Here is a 21,715-nt window from a genome sequence, read left to right as displayed (position 1 = left end):
CATTCAAGGAAGTTCACAGCGCACAGTAAGATCACTGCATGCTTTTAGCAGAATTTCACTTTAAAAAAAAAAAAAAAAAAAACAACAAAAAACAACAGAAGTACAAATTCTAATTCTTATTCTCATCTTCTGAAGACATTTATGTGAATTTCCCTTAATGATCAGAACTAGGAGATTACATAGATTTTGTTTCGTTAGAAGTGCTTACGCTAGTACCAAAGGATAATTTTTGCACTTGAAAGATTTTCTGTACCATTCAATGGGAGGCATGCTAGTGGCTCATTTTCACTTGGAAATTATTGTAACAGTACATTAAATTTATTATGATTCTAGAAGTGTTGAAAGAGAATCTAAAGATGTTAAATAGAGTTTATTTACTTTAGAGAGTTTCCATTTCACCCTACACACACACTAGATCTGTCGAGTGTATTTTGTATCACACAGTGCTTGTTTCTAATGATAAGCTCAGCGAGGTTAAAGGGCTGTTTGAATACTAGGATAGGTGTTCCAAGAAAATTTTTCTTGGAAGATATTTCAAGACTAGGATATTCTTCTGTCACAGGCTGTAAGTATGCAATGCTGTTCTAAAAGTTCAGTTGATAGATAGTACATGACAGGCAAGGATTTAGGATCAGCAGCAACTTTTTTTTATTAAGTTGATAATTCCCAATATCGTTTTCAGGTGGCTTTTCTCACATTAGTGTTTTTTGTTGATTAAAAATCCTCTTTAGCTGACTAAGATAATTTCTGCTCAGACCATATGTCTCATCTAAGGGTGTAACTGCACACTGCATCTTTTAACAGGCTGCTGTAGATTTTTATTTTATGGAAATAGGTGGACTCATTTTCTCTGCATACTGGAGTTTTTACATTGCAGTGTTGATGATGATGATAGCATCTAGAAAAGCAATAGTGTATGAATGTTTCAAAGATGGCTTGGCAAAAAGTTGATAATTACTGAATTAGTGGCAGAAATCCATACAGTAGTCTTAGGTTTACAGTTCAGGCAACCAACTCAAAAGCATCTCTTGGAACCCTCTCTAAGATTTACACAATAGTGTCAGCTTCATTTAAATAGTCCATGTAGTTTATGATCACTATAGTCATGTCTTTCATTATTTCTGGTTTAATTCAATTTGAATGTTGAATCTTAAGAATTCTGAAGTATTCCTTTGATTGACAGATTTTGATTGTGCTATTTACTGCTGATTATTGCAAAGTCAAATCTTTTTGCAGATGTTCAGTTGCTTGAGTTTTCAAGTCAAATTAAGGGAACAAGTAGTTACCTGGAATGAGCTGCTCATAGTAATCAAGCCAATTAGGGCACATCTTCATTACTAAATCCCAGTGCTGCAAGTTTTTCATCTGTATATTAAACTCCTATACATAAAATTTAAGTATATGAGCAGAAATCAAAGGGATTCCTTTCATACATAAATTCACACATAGCTCCTCATAGAATTAGTAGAATAATTACACAATATTTTCGTAAGAATGCTAAATATCAGGTCACAAACTTTAAGATGTATCATTAGCAGGAAGGTATTCATATCTGCCATTGATCAAATTCCAATCATAGATTTAAAACATTGAAAAACAGTTGGTTTTATCAGTAAACATAACCTTACTTGTGGCGAGTATACAATATGTATTTAGAGATATCAAAAGAAGGTAGAAGTACAAACCACAAAAATATTAAGTCCTCTTTCTGAGGTACAGAAAAATGCTGTCTGCAATTTATGTGGAGAGGAAAAGAAAGAGGAAGTAAAGAAAAACGTACAAGATTACTTTCTATTAAGCAACTGGAAGAATTCTCACAAACCATTTTTTTGGCTTTTCTTTTGGTGTTACGTTCACATTCCTAAATTAGAGACATACCTGGTATTTACATCAGTCAGCACAGTGAACATACAGTTTACTAAACTAGCTACTTGGAAGCAATGAAAAACTCTGAGTCAAATTCTGGAAGGACTAAGTCTGAATGCCATAGTCTGGGACTGAAAAAATTTCATTGTCTGTATCATTTCTCCAAGGAAAATAAACAGAAGCAAAACCAGACAAAAACAACTAACCACCACAACCAAAAACAAACAACCAAAAACACAACAACAACAACGAACACAAAAAAACAACAACAAAAAACCCCAGACAACTCCCTCTTATTAGGGATCCTGAGTATCCTCCAAAGGGTAAAGATGCTTCTAGTATCTCAGATCTAAACTCTCTAACCATACTGAAATTTGACACTTTGTTTATGGTTCCTCACTTTTGGATTGTGATTAAAAAACAGGAAAGTGAGAAGTACACTTCCAGTACACCCTGCAGACAAACATTTGGGTAGTGTGAGCTCTAGATTAAATGTTCAGCCTCTAGGGAACTGAAACTTAATTTCTGCATTTCCTAAGGAGGCACACTAAACCCTTCATCATACAAAACATGACAGTCATCCTTTTCACCTCCTCATATTTAGACTCTTCTGGGGACCATGGTTTACGTTTGCATATTCTTAAATCTGAAGAGATGAGACTGTAGAGACAAAACAGACAGATGTCTGTCTCCCTAGATGGCAGCAACAGCACCAATCAAAGTTTAGGCAGTTACAGATTTTTCAAGCAAACAGAGAATTACCTGGCAAATTTAAATTGATACAGAGTGAAGCAGAGTCTGGGGGAAGACACTATGAAGGACTGCCCTAAGTAAGGCAGTTGAATCTGACAGCAGTGTCTTAATGCACTTTGTGTAAAATAGTGGCCACTGAAGCTATGACAGACAGATATCAAGCCAGTGTATACTTAATTTGTTTTAATGCACTAAGCATCTCAGTTCCACATTTGATTCCTGACAGTCACCTTAATATGAGTGGGAGCTGAGATGCTCTACAGAATGCATGCTCAGAATACCTAAAAGCAGAGACAACGTAATAGATGCCTTTTAGAAATTTCTACTGCTTTTAGAATTTTAATAAATGTATTTTATTTACCATACTGTCTACTTATACATATTCTTTATGCATTACTAGTTTTATGCTACTAGTTTTCTTTGTGGTTTCCTGACTTCATCACTATTTGGATGCTGGAGGATGAAGAGTTCAATTTCATTAACAAAACTTAAAATGTAAGGTTGAAAACTCAGACTCTCTCATACAAATGTTGTGAAAGGAAAGGCAAAATACTTTATCTAATGAATCAAAACCTCTATGTTTAATCCTTCCTTAACTGGGGAATTATAATTAATCCAAAGGAACTATAAGCACTTTTGAAGTGTTTCACTTGGGGGCTTTTAGTTTGTACATCCTTCCAAACACCTCTTTCACAAATGTGTATTTCTTTAAGAACCATACGTATTTCCATTTCTAGGAGTTCACAGTAAGTATTTAAAAATTGTGCCACGTACATCAGAATCAAAGGGGAAAGGTTTGGAAAATGTAAATACATGCTTGGAGATGTTTGTTTTTTCCAATCAGTTACCATTTTCAAAATATGCTGTATTTTCCATGTAACCCATTTTTCATCTGCCCAATTACCAGCAATCTTTTTTTCCTGCTATCAAAAATGATCATTTGTTTCTTTATTGTAGTAGATAAAACATCCTTTCATTGTTTCAGCTCACAAGCTGCGCAGATACTACCCACTGTTCTTGCCTCCAGCACTTCACATTATTGGTGTATTATTTCATGCATGCCCTACTCTTTTATCAATTGCTTTTGAAGTAATGTTAATAGACTAGAAAATTGAGACATTTATGAAGTATAGGCAGTGTTTATGAAAAAATCCATAAAATATGACACAGGCAAGACAAGATAAAAGCAGCATTTTAATAGATTACGGCAAAGAGATCCTGTCAGAAGTTGACAACTGACTCCTCCGAGATCACTAATTTTTATGGGATTAATTCTTTAGTATTAAAAATGAAGTTAAATGTCCTAATTAATCTGTAAATAGCACACCCAGAATTAAACCTTGTGGCCCCTTCCTTGGCAGAGCAATACTTTTGAGTAATAATTTTGAGTAATTACCTCAAACTGATAAACTGAGTAAGATGATGTTATTAGCTAAATAGCCATTTGAATCAGACTTTATTGTATCAATGATGTATAAAATCAGCACTATTTGATACATATGTTTGTATAGTAGCTTCTGACTCTCAGGAAACTACAGATCACTTGGATTCAACTACACCAGATGTGTCCAGCCCATGGTCCATGAGTTTTGTGCAACACTGAACAGTTAGAAATGACAGGTCCGCAAAAAAAAAGCAAATAAGTGATTTACTGAAACGTGAATAAACAGGAAACAGAATCCAAATTAGTTCTAGGGACCTTGACACTAGAATTGAGAGAAACTAAGAGTTTATGCTACTAGGTTCAAACAGCGTAGAAGAGAACATTGAGAATAAGATGCCTGAAGGATGGTAGAAACTAGAATTTGGCAGCTGTCAGAGAAAGCATTGAGGTCACAAGGAAAATCTAGAAGTGTCATCTAGAAGTGACATAATTAAGTCATAGATAATTGTATATCATTATATCTATAAAATAGGTAATGTCAGCATCAAAAATTATTGTAGAATATGACAGTACAATAGATTCTACTGTTCCAGTTTATTTGCTCATTTCCAGATAGCAAAACAAGGAACTTTTTCAAAACAAAGTTCAAATAGACTTTTAAATTACTTATGTGTTTAGTGTTTCAATTGAGATAGACTTTTGAAAAAAAAATTTTAATGAAGGCTTATGACTGCATGTTCTGAAACAGAATGTAGCCTAGATACTCTATTGTATTTGTATTAGAAGGGTATAATTGTAATACTTTGGAAGTCTGCCTAAAAGGAACATCCCCAAACATGAGGGCAAAAGGACCATATAATTCTCTTTCAGTATCAACTTAAGCTTTCCACAGATGTACTGAAAGCATGATGAGGGCAGAGATAAACTAAGTGATTTCATTCTGCCTGACTGTTATAGTCTCCCAGTAATATCAGGCATAAAAAAAACCCTGAAAATATGCAAACGCTTTAATCCTTTTTAAAATATGGCTAAAATTCACTACTAAAAGTTTCTCACACAGGATTGAAAGATGGTAAATAAAATTTATAAAACCAGCATGACCATGCTTTAATCTCTCATTACCCTTTGAGATTAGGCTTACAGAAAGGCATAACTTTTATTGCATCAGCTAATATAATTAGAAAATAACTATAGTGAAAATAATTATCACTGCAAGTCCTAGACATTTGTGATACAATACCATAACTCTAATGTAGCTTACATTCCAGTAGCTGAAATAGACAGTGTTCTATACTATTAAAACAAGTGGACCAAGAAAAATGATCTCTGCTTTTTTTCTTACAAGTCAGCCTTATTTTATCTTAAAACAGTTTACATCTATTTGGAAACACTGAGGTCATCTTTAAAGAACATTCTCAAAAGAGAAAAGAACCTTTACATAAATATTTTGAAAGGAATTTAAATCCTAGTATCATTCTGCCACTGTTCTGCTACGGATGAGAAGGATATTGGCATGATAAACTTCAAATTTTTACCTTTTGTTCTCATAGTACTGTTGGGCTAGACTTGGTTTATAAGAAAAACACTAGTAAAGAAATACAGAGTTTTTGCAGTATAAAAGGTGACATACTCCATCAGCTCAGCTGGTGCAAGCGGGACAAGAGGACTTTCATTTCATTGCAAAAAGTTTTCATTCAAATTTTCAGTCTACTTATCAATGATATTTTGCTGCCTCTTTCATGCTTTCTATATGAGATGCAATATTCTATTTACTTTGTTATTAATTGGAAACAAAGTACAACCTCTGTGTACTTTTAAATGGTTGAACAATATCAGGAGCAATTTCACTGCTTAGGCATTTTACAATTGACTGATTCATGGAAGAAATCTGGATTTGCTCACTTTAAACAAATTTCAAATATCTTGGCTGTTCCTAAAGTGCATTTGTAATCTAAGCAGATTATAAAAATGAGAACATGACAGAATTACTCAATATAATCTTAATAAGCAACAAAAAGTAAGCTGTTTTCAAGATTAAATATGAATAATATTTGCTCTTAATGCAATTAAGAATAATTAAACCTTTCTTGTGAACAACAACCTGATGATGTAGGTTATGTTTTTGTTTTGTCCATAAGTTCAAAAAATATAACTTAAAAATGCTTTTTTTAATTTCTTTTTTCTCCTGGAAAGACTCCAGCAGAGGGTAACAAAGACGATAAAGGGCCTGTAGCATTTCTCTTACGAGGAAAAGCTGAGCAACCCAGGTCTGTTTAGCCTTGAGAAAAGACGACTCGGAGGGGATCTCATCAATGTCTATAACTATTTAAGGTACAGGAGGCAAAGGTATGAGGCCAGACATGAGTGGTGAGTGGCAATATGACAAAGGGAAATGACTACAAACTGAAGCATAGGAAGTTCTGCACATATGTGCATAAGAACTTCTTCACAGTAAGGGTGATGGAACACTGAAACAGGCTGCCCAGGGAGGTTGTGGGCATTCAAGACCTGCCTGGACACCTGCCCTGCAACCTGGTCTAGGGGGCCTGCTTTGCAGGGGGCTGGACTCAATGATCTCCAACCTGAACAATTCTGTGATTCAGTGATTTTCTTTTTTTTTTTTTTTTTTTTTTATTTTATTTATTTTTTTATTATTTTTTACACTAGAAAATATTTTCCTTAAACTTTAATACCTTCTTTCTTTCTCTTGTACGCTCATTTGGACGGGAGGGAGTCTTTCAAACTGTACCCACTTCAGTAATCTGACATATAGTTCACATGAAATAACAAAGATTCCTTACCTTGATGGATTGACTGTAAGGTCCTATGCTAGCAGGTGCCCAATGGGAAATACTCTGTACATGCATGACCAGTTTTTCCTCACTTAATACGTCATCTGTTGCAATGTCACAGCTATGTGCAAGGCAATCAATGCAAAACAATACTCCGTCAGGCAACAGGGTTTCCACACACACTCTGAAAGCAGAAGAAAATTATCTTTTATCAAATAAAGTTTGCATGCACTATCAGCATTTATTTTCCATGTTGATTTCTTTTTAATTTGGATACTATATAATGAAATTTTACCAGGAACATAAAAACAAACACTACAGTATTGCAGTAACCTGCTGGTATTTACACTCTTACCTCCTCTCCAAATGATAATCAGCTTCACAATTCCAGCAAGACAGTCTTCACTAACGAGAAGAAACTAGTACCACAGCTTATGGCTCATTTACCTTTGTTTATTTTTACGGCGTATATCATTATTTTAAGAATACAAGAATTCTTTCACCAAGAAAATTTTGACCGTGCAACTTTGGAAATAAGTTATGCTAAAGCAGCTTTTGGATAGGGAGCACCTGGCTGTATCACCATTTTTCACTGACTCACCTTGCATATGTTGGACTAAATGCTCAATTTTCTAAACATGAGCAACAGCTCATTGTTGCTTTGCACCATCCTCACATGCTATAATGCAATACCAAGCATACTTTTCTGTTTTACTTTTAGTTGTTTGACAAACGCACAGAAAACCTACTTAAGCATTAAGAAAGTTCATTTTTGTTTGCTCCAAACTTAAAAATTTTAAAACTGTGTGCCTGAATGAGAGACAAAGTATATTGCAAATGGCTAGTGAAAATTGTGTGTGTGTGTGTGTGTGTGTGTGTGTGTGTGTGTGTATGTATGTGTGAAGGGTGGGGGGAGAAGAGGGAGAGAGCGGGGCAGAGAGGGAAATAAATAAAAATGAAGAATAAAAAATGAAAAAAACAATGATGTTTCAAAGCCAGAAACATAATTATATTTGCAGTGTATGTATTAAAATGTCATTTATCTCCCAGCAGGTATCCAACAAAAAATTACTTGTTCTCTTTACGTATCATGTAACAGAACCTTACAAAATTCTTATCGTCTTGCTTTATTTCTTCCAAGAAAACTATCTTTCTCCCCTCCTTTCCCACACAAATACACTGTTTTTTCCTATCATCATCATAAGCATGGATGAATGGATTTTCTGCTTGGGATGGTGAATTTTCAAGACAATTTTGCAAATTTAGTGTAGATCTAGACTCCTGAGTCTATGCTTCTAGAATATTGCTTGTGAGAACTCCCACAAACAGGCTTCTGTGCATAATGCAACAATGCAGACATGCAAACTGCTGCTTAATTTTTCTTTTGGCTAAAATGCAACATCTGTACATTCTATAAAATAATCAGTGTCATTTCCTGCTGCAACTTCCTAGTCTTTCTACCAGTTATATTATGACCTTTCCAAGAAGTAATGGAAAACTATGCGCGGCTGTGCAAATGTGAAGGCTTAAGACATGCAGCAGCATGAGAAATGAAGGACACTAGATCGGGGAAAAAGTGCCATAAAAAGAACTTAAGATACAGAGCAGTAGATATACATTTTTGTGTAGTTTACAGCAGAGTCTAAATCCTTCCTCTTCTGGCACACACAACCACTACTCCATTCCTCCACTGTTTGGTAACTCTGGACTACAATTAGGATCTCAGAAAAGCCTCTTCCTGCTGTCTTTATTCTCTTCTGACACTCAGACTATATATAATTAGGAGAATGTAATGTTACCATCTTAACGATGGTAAACAATAGAACAAATATCTTCTAGCTATTTTCACATTATACTTAAAATTCATGTGACTAAACTTCATTCTCTGTAATAAAATTATGCAATATTTTACATTAGAAAATGCTGAACAATTGATTTAAAAAATATCAAGATACAAGCTTTGTTGCCTGTTTTGAGAAGTGGGTTGGACTAGGTAACTTCCAGAGGACCCACCCAAGTGGTTTTTCAAACTAAAGTAGTTCTGTACACTGAACACAGTATCTCAGAAGCTTAAAAACATGAACTACTGTTATAAGAAATATGCTCTTTCTTGCATTGACAAATGCAAGAAAGAATTTACAAGGGGAAAATTATGTTTCACAGTTTAAAAAAGCAGAGCAAAATTTTCATGGGCTAGGTGTTTGTAGTCCAATTTCCTGTGACGTCAACAAAAAACAAAAAAACTAATAATAAACAAACTAAAATCAAATAACATCAGGATCAAATTCTCAATATTAACAAATTGTTTCATTACGTCAGAGCTTGACTAGGACCCAATGTTAACAGTTCTGTGTGATGGATATTAAATAGTTATGATTTGAAGCTTTATGAGTGAAAATATTAGACTCAGCGCATTCTGAAGTAATTTCTTATTCATATTTGCATTTACTGAATAAGCAAGTATAGCTATGCAACTCATGAGATGATGGAAACACACAATAAAAGATCATATTGGGTCACACCAAAGATACATTTAGTGCAACCCTGCGAAATCTTCATCAGACATCTCAATGATAGAGCAAAGCATACCCTCAGTAAGTTTTATACAAAACTAAGAGTGGTGATTGTTACAATAGAGGGTGATGCTGTCATTCAGAAAAACCTGGAAATGCTGGAGAAATGGGCTGACAGGAACATTATACAACAAGTGCAAAAATCCTGCAATAAGATAAAACCCCAGGCACCTGTGCATGCTGGGAATTGTCCAGCTGGAAAGCAGCTTCGTAGAAATGGACCTGGTTGGTCCTAGTATACAGTGAAAGCCAGCAACGTGCCCTTATCACCAGGTTTGATGGTATCCTGGGCTGCATTAGGAGGAGAACTGCCAAGACTGAGAGACACACAAGCAAACAGAGCTCCATCAAAACAAAAGACTTGTCATTTCATCTGAGTTAGGGAGAACTGACACTTGCAAAAAATGTACTACTTTTCTGTAAAGTCATATTGAGGGGCATTTATAAACCTTATGGAAAATACAAAGGCAAGAATTTCCAACTCCAGTGTTTCTGACTTGAGCACCCCTGACATGATTACTTCAAAAGGTAGCAAAAGTCTGTTTCCAAGTCTGTGAGACATAAATATTTGTAGAAAAGCTTCATAAATGTGATAACAATAATACAGTACATTACAGTGTATCATAAATATACTATAGCAGTAGTCTAATCCTACCTTGCCGGTGGACACAAATCAAATTCTGTCACATAAACTGAATTTATAGCATTAAAATCTTTCATGCTCTTCATATACAGATGAACTAAAATAATATCCTTCAGTTTTAATCCCTCTGAAGTTATACTTGCTGCAAGATAAAAAAAATAATGTAGCTGTTAAAGACAAAATATTTTAAACACAGGCATCCTGTATTTGTCCAACAAAACAAACTGGTAATAACTAGTTGTCTAAATATGACTGAAGGCTTTGCAACATACTTCTTTTCCCTACATAATGCCCAATTTTTCATGAAATTTTCTCATGTCTCATTTTCTAAATAGACAGAAATAGAATGATAAATTCTATCCACACATTAATGAATCCTTTCCAAAAGAAAATGTATCATGCATTCATGCAAATAGATAAGTTACATTCCTAACTTTTTATATCACTAAGTTTTATCCTTTTTTTTTTCCTGTTAATTTTTTGCTTTGTTTCAGATTATGACAGCTAGTAATCTATAAGATTTTGAATCAAAAATTAACGGATCTGTAAGGGACAATAAGAAATCCTTTAGTCCATAACTCTTCTCAAATAAAAAGATCAAACATTTATGTGCTATTCTGGAGGGACGTTTGTCTAAGCTGATTTAAAAAAAAAAGTTCAATAATGAGGAAAGAGTTATAAATGGCAAGACAGACGGTAGGAAACAGAAGTAGCCACAGGAGAAATGAAGATATGATGTGAGCACAGGAAAGCTCAAGCACAGAAAGTTAAAGAAAAGATACTGGGAAGTGGAAATAATGTGAATGTGTATGCATAGAAGATTTGAGCCATAGCATTTAAGGAGAATGTGTTACTGTTACATACATCAATACCATACAAGATATGTGGATCAGCTCTGCAGTGTGGACCTTTCACAACTCATAAGCTGGAGAAATAAAATGAAGCAAGTCTTCTCTGAAAGACGTGGAGAAATATAGAGCATATAATAGCATTTACCTAACTTAAATGTGATACGCAAAGCTCTTCTCAATGTAGTTTTGGGGTTCTTGTCCTTTAGAATTACAGTTTCTATCTATACATATCTATATATAGTCTTCCAGAGGAGTAGCATGAGAGTATAAATAGTCTTCATCTATTCATCTTGCCTTAGTGAGAAACAAATAATTTTGTGGAAAACATTTCTTTGCCTTTAAACATAGTAGAGGATCTGGCACACTTCCATGAAAGTCGATGTGGTCACACCAGCACTGGGTTTTATTCTAAATATCTCAGCTTTATTTAGTCATACTGCCACTAGTGATGGCAGTCTGAAGAGAGAAAGGGAAATTCTCACTGACAGAAAAAGACATTCCCTGTTAAGCGATACAAGAGATTATAAAACAATTGACATTGAACTTGCATAAAGTCAAGACAGATCTCCAGAAATGATCAGCTGAGAAATTAGTACACAATCATAATTCTGTCCAGAAATATAAATGTACTTTATAGTGCTTGATAGTAATCACTAGGTCAATATCAGGTGCTATTTCATCACTCAAGGAGAAGATAATGACATTTCGTAAATTTCCAGCCAGAATTTTAGTCAAGTAGAGTTTGAGAGTTTGAGTTAAAGGTTTTGTAGCACTATGTGGAATGTTGGGGGAAAAAAAAAATAAATGTAAAAAAGGAAGTCTAAATTGCATAAACTGAGAGACAAACTCTAATTTGTGGACATGAAGTAGCATTATAGCAAATCAAAGGCAAAGAGATTTGGATAAATTTATAACTTTTAACTTTTTAGAAATATGTTAAGTACAATTCCCTTTTTCTCTGCATAAATGAGAGGAATGATGGGAAATAATATCTCCCTAGCTTGCAAACATAATAAAATTTATCTCCCAAGGTACTGTTGTTAGTAAAAACATAAAAAAGATGAACCAGTTACCAATTCATCATCTGGGTTCTTAACTACATGTTCTGCTTCCAAAGAGAAGACTATCACATAGCACATTCCCAGGATACACCTGGAAAGTCCTTCTGTTGAATTTCAAGCCATTTACTCTTACAAAATATTTGTAAAATACAGCCAGGTGAAAGTCATTCTTTCTTATACAGAATTGCTTCTGACACACATTAAAAAGGACAGGTTTTTTTTGTTTTGTTTTGTTTTTTTTTAAATGAGTTATCTGGATCTTTAGACTGAGAGCTACAGAAGGCAACATCAAAACTGTCTACAGCAAGTAGTATTCTAGACTAATTTTTAATGCAATAGAAAACCATGTTGCTCCAGTGAAGCCTAGGAAGATATGCCATGGTAAATCTGGTCCAAAGCTGCTTTTTATGTAAAGCACTCCAATCTTTGTCATCTAAAGATATGCTTAAAAAAACCGTTTAAGAAAATAACAGTAAATGGCAACGTACTGAATTCCCTCTTGTACTTGGCTTTATGGAAGAAATCCAACCACTTCATGGAACAGTTGCATGTTTCATAATGCCCAACAATAAATTTCTATTTCTGAATCCTTTGAGAAGCACTTATCCTCTTTAGAGATCATTAAATCAGTTAATCCTGGAAAGTGAAGGTTAAAAGGACTGTGCCTGTTCCATTTTTAAACCATAAAGGACTGAAATGCTATATAGATCAGAAGTATGACTACAGACAAAGCCTTGTGGATATCTGCCTATCAGTAAAGATCTCAAAAACATACCGCTTCCTTTTCCATGTCAGAAACTTAATTCATCTAGTCTTCCACAACCTCTTACAAAAATAATATAACCCCAAAGGAAATCTGAGAACTGACATTTTTAACCAAAGATGAGAATATTGCTATTTTTCCTGATTATAATACAGATATTGAAAGAAATGTGCTAAAAGCAACAGGCTACTGAACTACACAGACACAATCAGTTCTCATCTATGCTGTAGCAAAAATATATAATATCTGTATTAACAGATATCCACTGAAATATGATAAGAACAAAATAAAATATTATGCAATCCTTTTGCTTTAATTAACATATTTTGTCCAGAAGATTTATACTAAATACTGTTGCCTTTTATTAAAAATTTAATCACATCTACCCTTCTGACTTCCAAGCAATTAAAACCTAGCTTAAAGGCCTTTGACAATAAACTTCCTTATTTCAAAGCAATTTCTATGGTTTCTTAATCGTCCTCTATTCAATCGCAAAATCAGACACATACGTTCAAGATTTTACACAATAACGTTTCACAAGAATTGTGAGTGAGCAAGAATTCAAGCCCATGAATTTACTTAATAAGACTTATTTCCATTTTTATGAATGAAAAGAAGACTGTACAAATGTGCTTAATCTAATGATTATAACAAAAAAAAAAAATTGAACATTTTGTATTATATATCAATATCTTGTAAGGACAGGATAATAAGGAACTTGGATTTCACAATTCCCAAGAAAGCAGTTTCTCCTTTGCATTGAGAATATAAGTAAGATTTATGGCTACTGACCTAATCCTAGATGCCGAAATGTTCAACAGTTTTCCAGAAAACTTAATTTAAAATTATAGTAGCTATAACAGTGCTTTAGCAAGTAGACAGCATCAACAGCACACATGTACTCTCACACATGATAAGTACTATGGAAATAGCATCACACTGATATGAGCACTGTGCTAGCTTTGTAGGGCCTTCACTGGCAGCCAAATTACAGTGTGTTCAGTATTAAAGCCAATAACGATTCCAATCAAACACTAGATGAGGTGGCAAACTGACAACCACAACACCTGAAGTTACAAAATCACATTGCAATACAGACTCCCTTTTTTATACCATATTTGAGAATGTATTACTAGGAGCTAATAATGGATTATCTGAAAAAATCACCTTGGAGAGCCGAAAATGCTTCCCTTGCTGCCTCTTGAGCATTTTTGTCTTTTAATGGATGAAAGTGTGCAGTGATGCACGAAAACCACTGGTAACCAGTCACAGATTTCCCTGAACTTCCGAATGTCTTACCTATGGGAAATTAATAACAGCACTATGATTACAGAGAGGAAAACAGACACACTAACCAAGAGTACATTTTAAATTGTTTAAGTAAGAAGAATCATGGAAAAAAAAACAACATAATATAAATTGTTAAAAATTCTTCATAACTTATTTACAGAAATGTAGGTATAAATCAAATACTACAACTGTGCTGGTATCCAAGCTACCATTCAGTACTCATTAAACAAAGCAGTACTTCAACACTGCCTCCAGAAAATGTGCTTATAAGTAGTATTTAGCTGAGAATTTCAATTTTTCTCTCCTCCTTTACGTCTTTTCCCCTGACTTTTTACAGTTTTTCTACTTGTTCTTATAAAGACACGTTAAAGAAGTGATATTGAAAAGTTACAATTTTCAAAACTATTCAGCCAACATAGAAACAGATTTTCAAAGTTACCTGTCAAATTTTAAAAGAATTTAATATGGTTCTAATAAGCAGCAAGTGCATAACCTGTTTAGGTGCTTTAGTTATTATTGTTTTGTTTGTTTTAAAAATCCCCAGAATTTATCCACATTAAAAGTGCCTACGCACCACTCCAAATCAAACACTGTTACACTATGAAACTTACTTTTCAGAGTTTACTAATCTTTGGGTTTAGAGTAAAAGTGAGTGATGTTGTGGTACTTCAGTAAGTCACCATTCTAAAAACACTAATTTATTTTGTGTTATTCATCTCACATTTGAGCCAATGCTAGTATTAGGCATATGATTTGCTCTGCAGCTCACCTAAGGGACAGTAAATTGTTAGGGTGCTAAACTTGATCACGCACATAACACGGTGACATTTTTATTGATGGAATAGACACCAATCTGTCCAGGCAAGCAAGACAAGTCATGGCATTTTATTACCCATTTTAGAGTTTCCTTTTATACTTTCAGTTTAAAATGGAGTTAGGATACAGGTACTGGCATGATCTTCTAAATAACTAATTCCCTCCACTGTAATGACAGTAATGTTAAAGTAATTTAGTTCAGGCAAATTATAAACATTAACGTGTGAAAGAAAGAAAGAAAAAATTGGGTTATGTTTCTTCTGCAAAATAACTTGAGTTTTATTACCACAGATTTATTGCTCCCTACCAAAAAACTTAATTGTAGTAGGAGAGTTTTTATTTTTTTTTTTAAAGATGTGGCTATTAATGGGTACAAATTGTCTTATAGTCTTAACAGCTACACCCCTCCCAGCAGTGCATAAAATATTCACTATTACTTTCCTAATGAAAGTTGCACAAAACTCACTGAAATCCAAAGAATTATGTTTCAAAGCCTTCCAGATGATTGGACTGATATTCTGTTGCTCATCCGGTTCTGAAGAAGCTAAACTATCACTGTTGTTGCAGATTACTTCACAAGAGCAGCTACTGCCCATAAATGTATCTGAAGATTTCTCCTGCATGAGAAAAAAGAATTATAAAATAAACCAGTAAACACCATACCAAGCAATATGAAACCATATTTCATCATTCAAGCTTTCAGTTTTAATTACAAAAACCACTTCAGCTTGACAAGCACCTAAGCTTAGAAGAATTAATGGAAGAACAAACAGTAACAGTTTTTCCTACTGTTTAGATTGCAGAATTAACAGCATACAATACGTTCCCACTGATACATCATATGGGATCAAATTCCAGGTTTAGTAAGCAATAACAGATATGAGAAACAATGAAACTTGAGATAAGAGAGAGGATGATATTATAATGAAGAAACACTGTTCCACAATTTTGCAGGACAGCTTTGTTTGCCAGAAAATACAATAACTAAGGGAAAAAAAGAACAGAAATGTTATAGTAGCAACTTGATCATTAACACTGTCAGTAAACGCTTCAGACAGTGCAAAAGACTATAAGAAAAGTTTTAAAACCTTGTTAAATCTTGAGTAAATGCAGCCCCTGTAAGTCTCGTAATCTTGAGTAAATGCAGCCACTGTCTTGGTTCCATTCACCTCATGCAAAGGCTATCCACTTAATCAAACTCAACAAGCTTTAGAATGCTCAGAATTTTGAGATAAATAAAACAGCATTTTACGAAATTTATACATCGAGTAATGTTTTGATAAGAAAGAAAAATAATGTGTGGTGTCTTTTTTTTTCCTAAATTCTATCCACACAGTGGACAATCTATCTAGTGGTAGTCTACGTAGACTTCAGCAAAGCCTTTGAGATTGTCTCCCATAGTATTCTCCTAGAGAAGCTGGCAATCCATGACTTAGACAAGCACACTCTTTTTTGGTTAAAGAACTGGCTGGACAGCTGGGCTCAGAGGGGGGTGTTGAATGGAATTAAACCCAACTGTTGACTGGCCACAAGTGGCATTCCCCACCAAGGGTCAGAATCAGCACTTGTGCCGTTCAGTATCTTTACTGATGACCCAGACTAGGAGATTGGGAACTTCCTCAGTAAGTTTGCAGATGACACCAAGTTGGGTTGAAACATCAATCTGCCAGGGGGTAGAAAGGGATCCAGACCGGCAGGATAGCTGGGCTGAGGCCAACAGGATGAAGTTCAACAAAACCAAGTGCTGGGTCCTGCACTTTGGCCACAACAAACCCAGGCAATGCAACAGGTTTGTTTCCAATCTTGGTGATTCTGTGCTTCTAAATGCTTTCCTGGGCCTAGGATAAGAAAACTACCCAGTGCACCTTTTAATGCAAAAAGCATACACTGATCAGCCTTCCAAAACACTGTGTTCACTGTTACCAGCAAGTTGTGTGATTACAGCATACACGTGTATCTATTTTTATGTTTAGATCAACAGTCAGAACCCACTACTCTCTTTCATCTTAATTTCCAATGCAGCCTAATCTGCAGGAGATGCCGACTTTAGTATCACTAGCTTGGCAAACACTACTTGTCTTGATATAAAAAGAAAATGAATTATGACTGAATTTGTCCATGAACCTCAAGCAAATGACACTGCATGCTGCAGCTCCAGATACTACTCAAAGATCTTTTCTTTTATACAGTATCTGAGCAATGTATTTTTTTTTTTGCAAACTTCTGAAATAAATTCACAAAATCATGATAAAGCCTAATAGAGCAAGTCAAAAGGTGACAAAATATGAAGCCTTACATGAGGATTAAAAACTGCCAAATACTGTTTTAGCCCACAAATTTATTGTACTGAATATGAAACTTCTATGCAAAAAGAACATTAATATTATACAGCAAAGCACACAAGTGCATAAGTTATATGAAGTAAGGTCACCCAAAGCGTGACCCTCTGCATTCTCTGTTTTTCAAGAATTAGATAAAACCAAGCTGTCAAATAATGGGCTATATTAAAGGTTACTAATCAATTCCAAATATAAAAATTTTCAGACAATAAGTCAATTTTATATTTTTTTTTATTTCCTTTGGAAAACAAAACATATCTAATAGTAACTTTAACAGCTCTCTTGATATTAAGCAAAAGTAATAAAAACAAAAAGGCACAAGCTCTGATAATACTTCTGATAATACTTATCAGAAGTCTGAGAGCTCAATATTTACATTGATGTTTCACAGTTAAGTAAAAAAGTTAAGTGAAAATAGGGTTTTGGAAATTTTTAGGAAAGCCCATATTACAAAAAAGGTTTTTACTCTGAGAGGAAACTCAGTTCTGCTGCCTCTAACAGGGCTCAAGGGGAATTTTTTAAGTGCTGCAAACTCTAAAACTATGCTGGTGGAAGGGCTGATGATCTTTCATTGGACCTCATTCTATTAATTCGTCCTAGAAAAGCATGAAAGTCAGGGGAATAATCTACCATATGTATATCACTGGTACATGAGAGGTCAAAAGAAGTCAACTAGAAGTAACATCGTAGCACAAAGATGAAAACTGCAACTTATCACAAATGCTATGTGATTACAAACATTACAATACACAAGTTTCTAACAGCATCTGCACCACTTCCCATTCACTGAATTACACCTTTGACTACTGCCGCCAGTTAAAATATTTTGCCATCATCTAGCACCTGACAGCCAACTAGATATTCAGTTGTGACCTACAGAATAAAAATGAAGGAACGTAGATCTGTAATTGAATTAGATCTCACGTTTGACTGTGCTCCAACAATCAAGATAAAGGAAATAATAAAAGTTCCACAACACAGCTCTTCACAGAAATATACGTATGCTAAGTTGCATCAAGTTCTAAAAGTGCTACCATATCCTTCTTGCAAATGGTACGTTTTTTTGAGTTAGTCACTTATGCTGGCAAAGTTGTAAAGACCAGCATGAAACAAACAACTAGAACTAGAGCATGGACATTCAGAGAGTACTAATGCAATATACACATCACTTGGTAATAGCCTTTCAGTATGCACAGACAATTACATGAATGACCCTATGACAATGCTGTGCTGTTCTTTGTTTCCTCATTATTTGCTTCCTTTTTTAGATTTTTGGATTATAACTTCAATAACATTATATTGAATTTAAATGGTTAACAAACCATTATTAGGATAAAAATATGCTGATAAGAAAGGGAGAAGTTCCAGCTTGCCAATGTCAGCCACTATGTTTCCTGATTTTGTTAAGCTTTACGTAAATACCTTCTGAGAAATCTAGAGAGGAAGATATCTTGTACAAGTATTGTTAGATATCTGTAACTTCTCTGTTACCTAACCAGGTGGATTGAATTTATGACACGATGCAACAGAATGTTAAAAGAGCACCTATTCAATTTTCAAGCCACCTGTGAAGACTGTTCTTTCAACTATGTTTCTAAACATCTTTTCTGTAAATGTGCGTCATAAAATATTCATGGACCTGTAGTAAGACTTACAAACTTTATTACAACTTATTACAATTATAACCTACAGTACTCCTGTATAGCACTGTAATAATAACAAATAACTCAAATGTGTGACATACTCAATGTTCAGATAATCCACTGCCAGATCCTTTTTTTCTAAACTTTTCAATATTTTGTAAGTGACCATATCAATATTGCTTCACAGATATAAATAAAATCATATATGTTTACACACACACACAAGCAGCCAGTCAGCTACAAAATTTTTTTAAATTGGGAAATTACCACATCCTAGAAATTCTATGAGGTTTCTTACATACATCAAAGACTATAAAAATAATTATAGGCTACCACTGATTTCAATATATCTACAATATACCACAATGATTCAATCAAGGATGACTTCCACAATGCTCCAAAAACATTGCTAATCCATCATATTTACAGCAGTACAGGTGTAGGCTTCAGCAGAAGTATTAGGTGTGGAATCTGGCACAAGAACAACAGGCTCAATTCCAGCATAAGAAGAATTGCGAGACTACGTTGAGTAGTTATATTCAAATCTCATACAAATGTTGGTTTTCCACTGCTGTCAATAGAAAACATAATCTAAGGACGTAAATCCCAAAAGTTACAGACTGCCACAAACAGATTTTCTTTGACTAACATTGTCGTTATTAAAAAAAAAAAAAAAGAACAAGCTTGCTATAATGACATTTTAATTAAATCTTACAGAACCTATTTTACCACATAACATTTTCATTTTACTTCACAGAAGCAATATATTTTCCCATTTGTGTAGACTGTTTCTCCCTCACCCACTGTACATTGTGATACCAAACTAATTCTGGATCAGAGCCTGCATACATGCATATGGTTAACTATATTCACATAACTCTTGTCATTGATGTAAGCACACTCAGAATGAAGTTAAGCAAATGCACGAGTGTTCCAAGATCCAAATTCTCTGGTTGAAAAAGCCTTGGAACTAGGACTCTGACTGATACAGCTGAAATTCCATGTAGTGGTCTTTTATGAAAACAACAGATTGCCTTCTTAAAAAGCTTACATTTGCCACCATAGAAACTGGTATAAAAACCCATCACAACAAAATTCCAAAATTGAAGGTTTCTCACTAAGCAACAATGAAAATATAGGATGGTAGAGAGCTCATGAGACATAAGATGTACGAGGACTGTGATAATCTATTCTTTGCAGCTTACCTTGATAACATAACTCTTTGAAATAAATATAATGAGGGAGACCGTGTACACTTCCTTGCAGTATTTCAAGTATAGTATATAGACACACAGGAAAGAATGTCCTTTACTCTGAAAGATTTTAAAATAATAAAGAGACCTCTCAAAAAATCTTTTTTCAGAGAATTGGACTTAGTCTGCAAACAAATGAAGCATGAAGGAAAATCCTTGATTTGTTATCCTACTATTTGAAATAGATCAATGTACAATGAAAATATGTCTGTAATTATTTGTTATAAAGTTTGTGAAGTTGTTACAAACAGCAGTTTCCAAAATTTTTATGATGTAGAAGGGAAATTAAAGGTTACCTAGGAGAAATATCACTAAGTGATGGCAAAGTATTGAAAAAAATGCAACTACCAATACAGTGAAATTCCCTCCTGTTCTCCTTAACACCAATTACAAAGTCTAATACCTAAAGTCTTAGGTGGAGATAGATTAAAATAATTCAGGTAGAAGAAACTGGACAGAAACAGGCCACAAAGTTAAATCAAATCTAAGCTATAGGAGTATGCTCCTTTAGTACAAGAGGCAGGTACATATCTACCAAACATCATTCCTGACTTTTACAAATATTTCAAAATTAATCTCTAAATTAGCCTGTGAAATTGATTTGCTGATGTTTAACAGAGGCACAACTGCTTGCATTTCAGCAACATGTTCCACCCAGATACAGAAAAATGAATATCATTTCATGGTAGGTAAATACAATGCAATACTACGCATCAAGGAAGTACAGCATCAAACATGTCACCTTTATCTGTTGCAGGTAATCAGATTCCATTTCTTCTGCTAAGTGTAGGTAGAAAGCTATGTGATTCTTTCTAATCCTGGACTAACTCTAACCTAAGGGACTGCAGTTTGACAGCTAGTATTGTTTTATGTATACGTATTCCTACACACTGGGACTCAGGGAACAGAGCACTCATTATTAAATGTGACAAAGAGCAAATCTTAAAGCATGACTGGTAGTTAATATATTCACCACAATTACCAGAAATATGCTCAGAAAGAACTATCACATAAGAAGCCTTCATTTCTGTTTCTGATCATTCAAAATCAAAATAGTTCAACATAGTAACAGAACAGTACGAAATGGGGCAAATAAAAAGGTTTTCAAAATTCAGTTTGCTGTCAATTAAAAAAACTTGCAATTTTAAACAGTTATATTTTGCCCTAATTGAAAAATATTACAATTATATTTCTATTGCATAAAAAAATCTGATACATTTGATTTAGAGGTACTAGAAAATGCTAGAGAAATTGCTTCCCCTCAGCAAAGAACATCTTACAATTTAAATATGCAAAGTCACAGTTACTGGAAAAGTAAAATAGGAATGAAGCTAGGTATCTGCTTTATGTACATCACAATAGTGACTTTTTTTTCCCCACAATGAAGTAAATGAAGCAATCATGAATTTTAAGCATGAGTGTTTTACTGGCATTATTTATTCCTAATGTCTTTGTAGAATACCTTTGAAAAAAAGTTTTCTTAAGCTGTTTTTTTTTGCCATACTTCTAACAATGTTCTAGTAATAAAATCTAATTATCTCTTTATCTGTTTTGTTGTCACTGTTAATGAAAGAAAAAAAGGAGGTAAAAAGAAAAAAGTTTCAAATATTATACAAGAATGCATCTTGAGGTTTCACAGTAGCATATTAAATCAGAACAGTAAGCAAGATGTTATTTTCCCCCAGGCA

General features: G+C 34.2%; 1 protein-coding gene across 10 annotated transcripts in view; it reads right to left on the bottom strand.

The window, feature by feature from the left end:
* Positions 1–21,715, bottom strand: part of DPH6 (diphthamine biosynthesis 6) — a 177,631-nt gene that overhangs the window by 90,975 nt on the left and 64,941 nt on the right. For 9 of the 10 annotated variants that reach the window (XM_042813691.1, XM_042813696.1, XM_042813693.1 and 6 more), the window contains 4 exons: positions 15,259–15,409; positions 13,854–13,985; positions 10,024–10,153; positions 6,805–6,979 (listed from right to left, as the gene is read on the bottom strand). In XM_042813691.1, the coding sequence (XP_042669625.1) occupies positions 6,805–6,979; positions 10,024–10,153; positions 13,854–13,985; positions 15,259–15,409 (588 nt within the window). Of the gene's footprint in view, positions 1–1,286; positions 1,381–6,804; positions 6,980–10,023; positions 10,154–13,853; positions 13,986–15,258; positions 15,410–21,715 lie in introns of all 10 variants that reach the window. The other variant, XM_042813701.1, reaches the window with a different exon arrangement.

This window comes from Centrocercus urophasianus, unplaced genomic scaffold (assembly GCF_019232065.1).
Source record: "Centrocercus urophasianus isolate 14NV4802_14NV808 unplaced genomic scaffold, USGS_Curo_1.0 seq_14, whole genome shotgun sequence".
NCBI lineage: Eukaryota > Metazoa > Chordata > Aves > Galliformes > Phasianidae > Centrocercus > Centrocercus urophasianus.
Note: the sequence above shows the minus strand (reverse complement) of the source record. Positions and strands in the feature narration are given on the sequence as shown.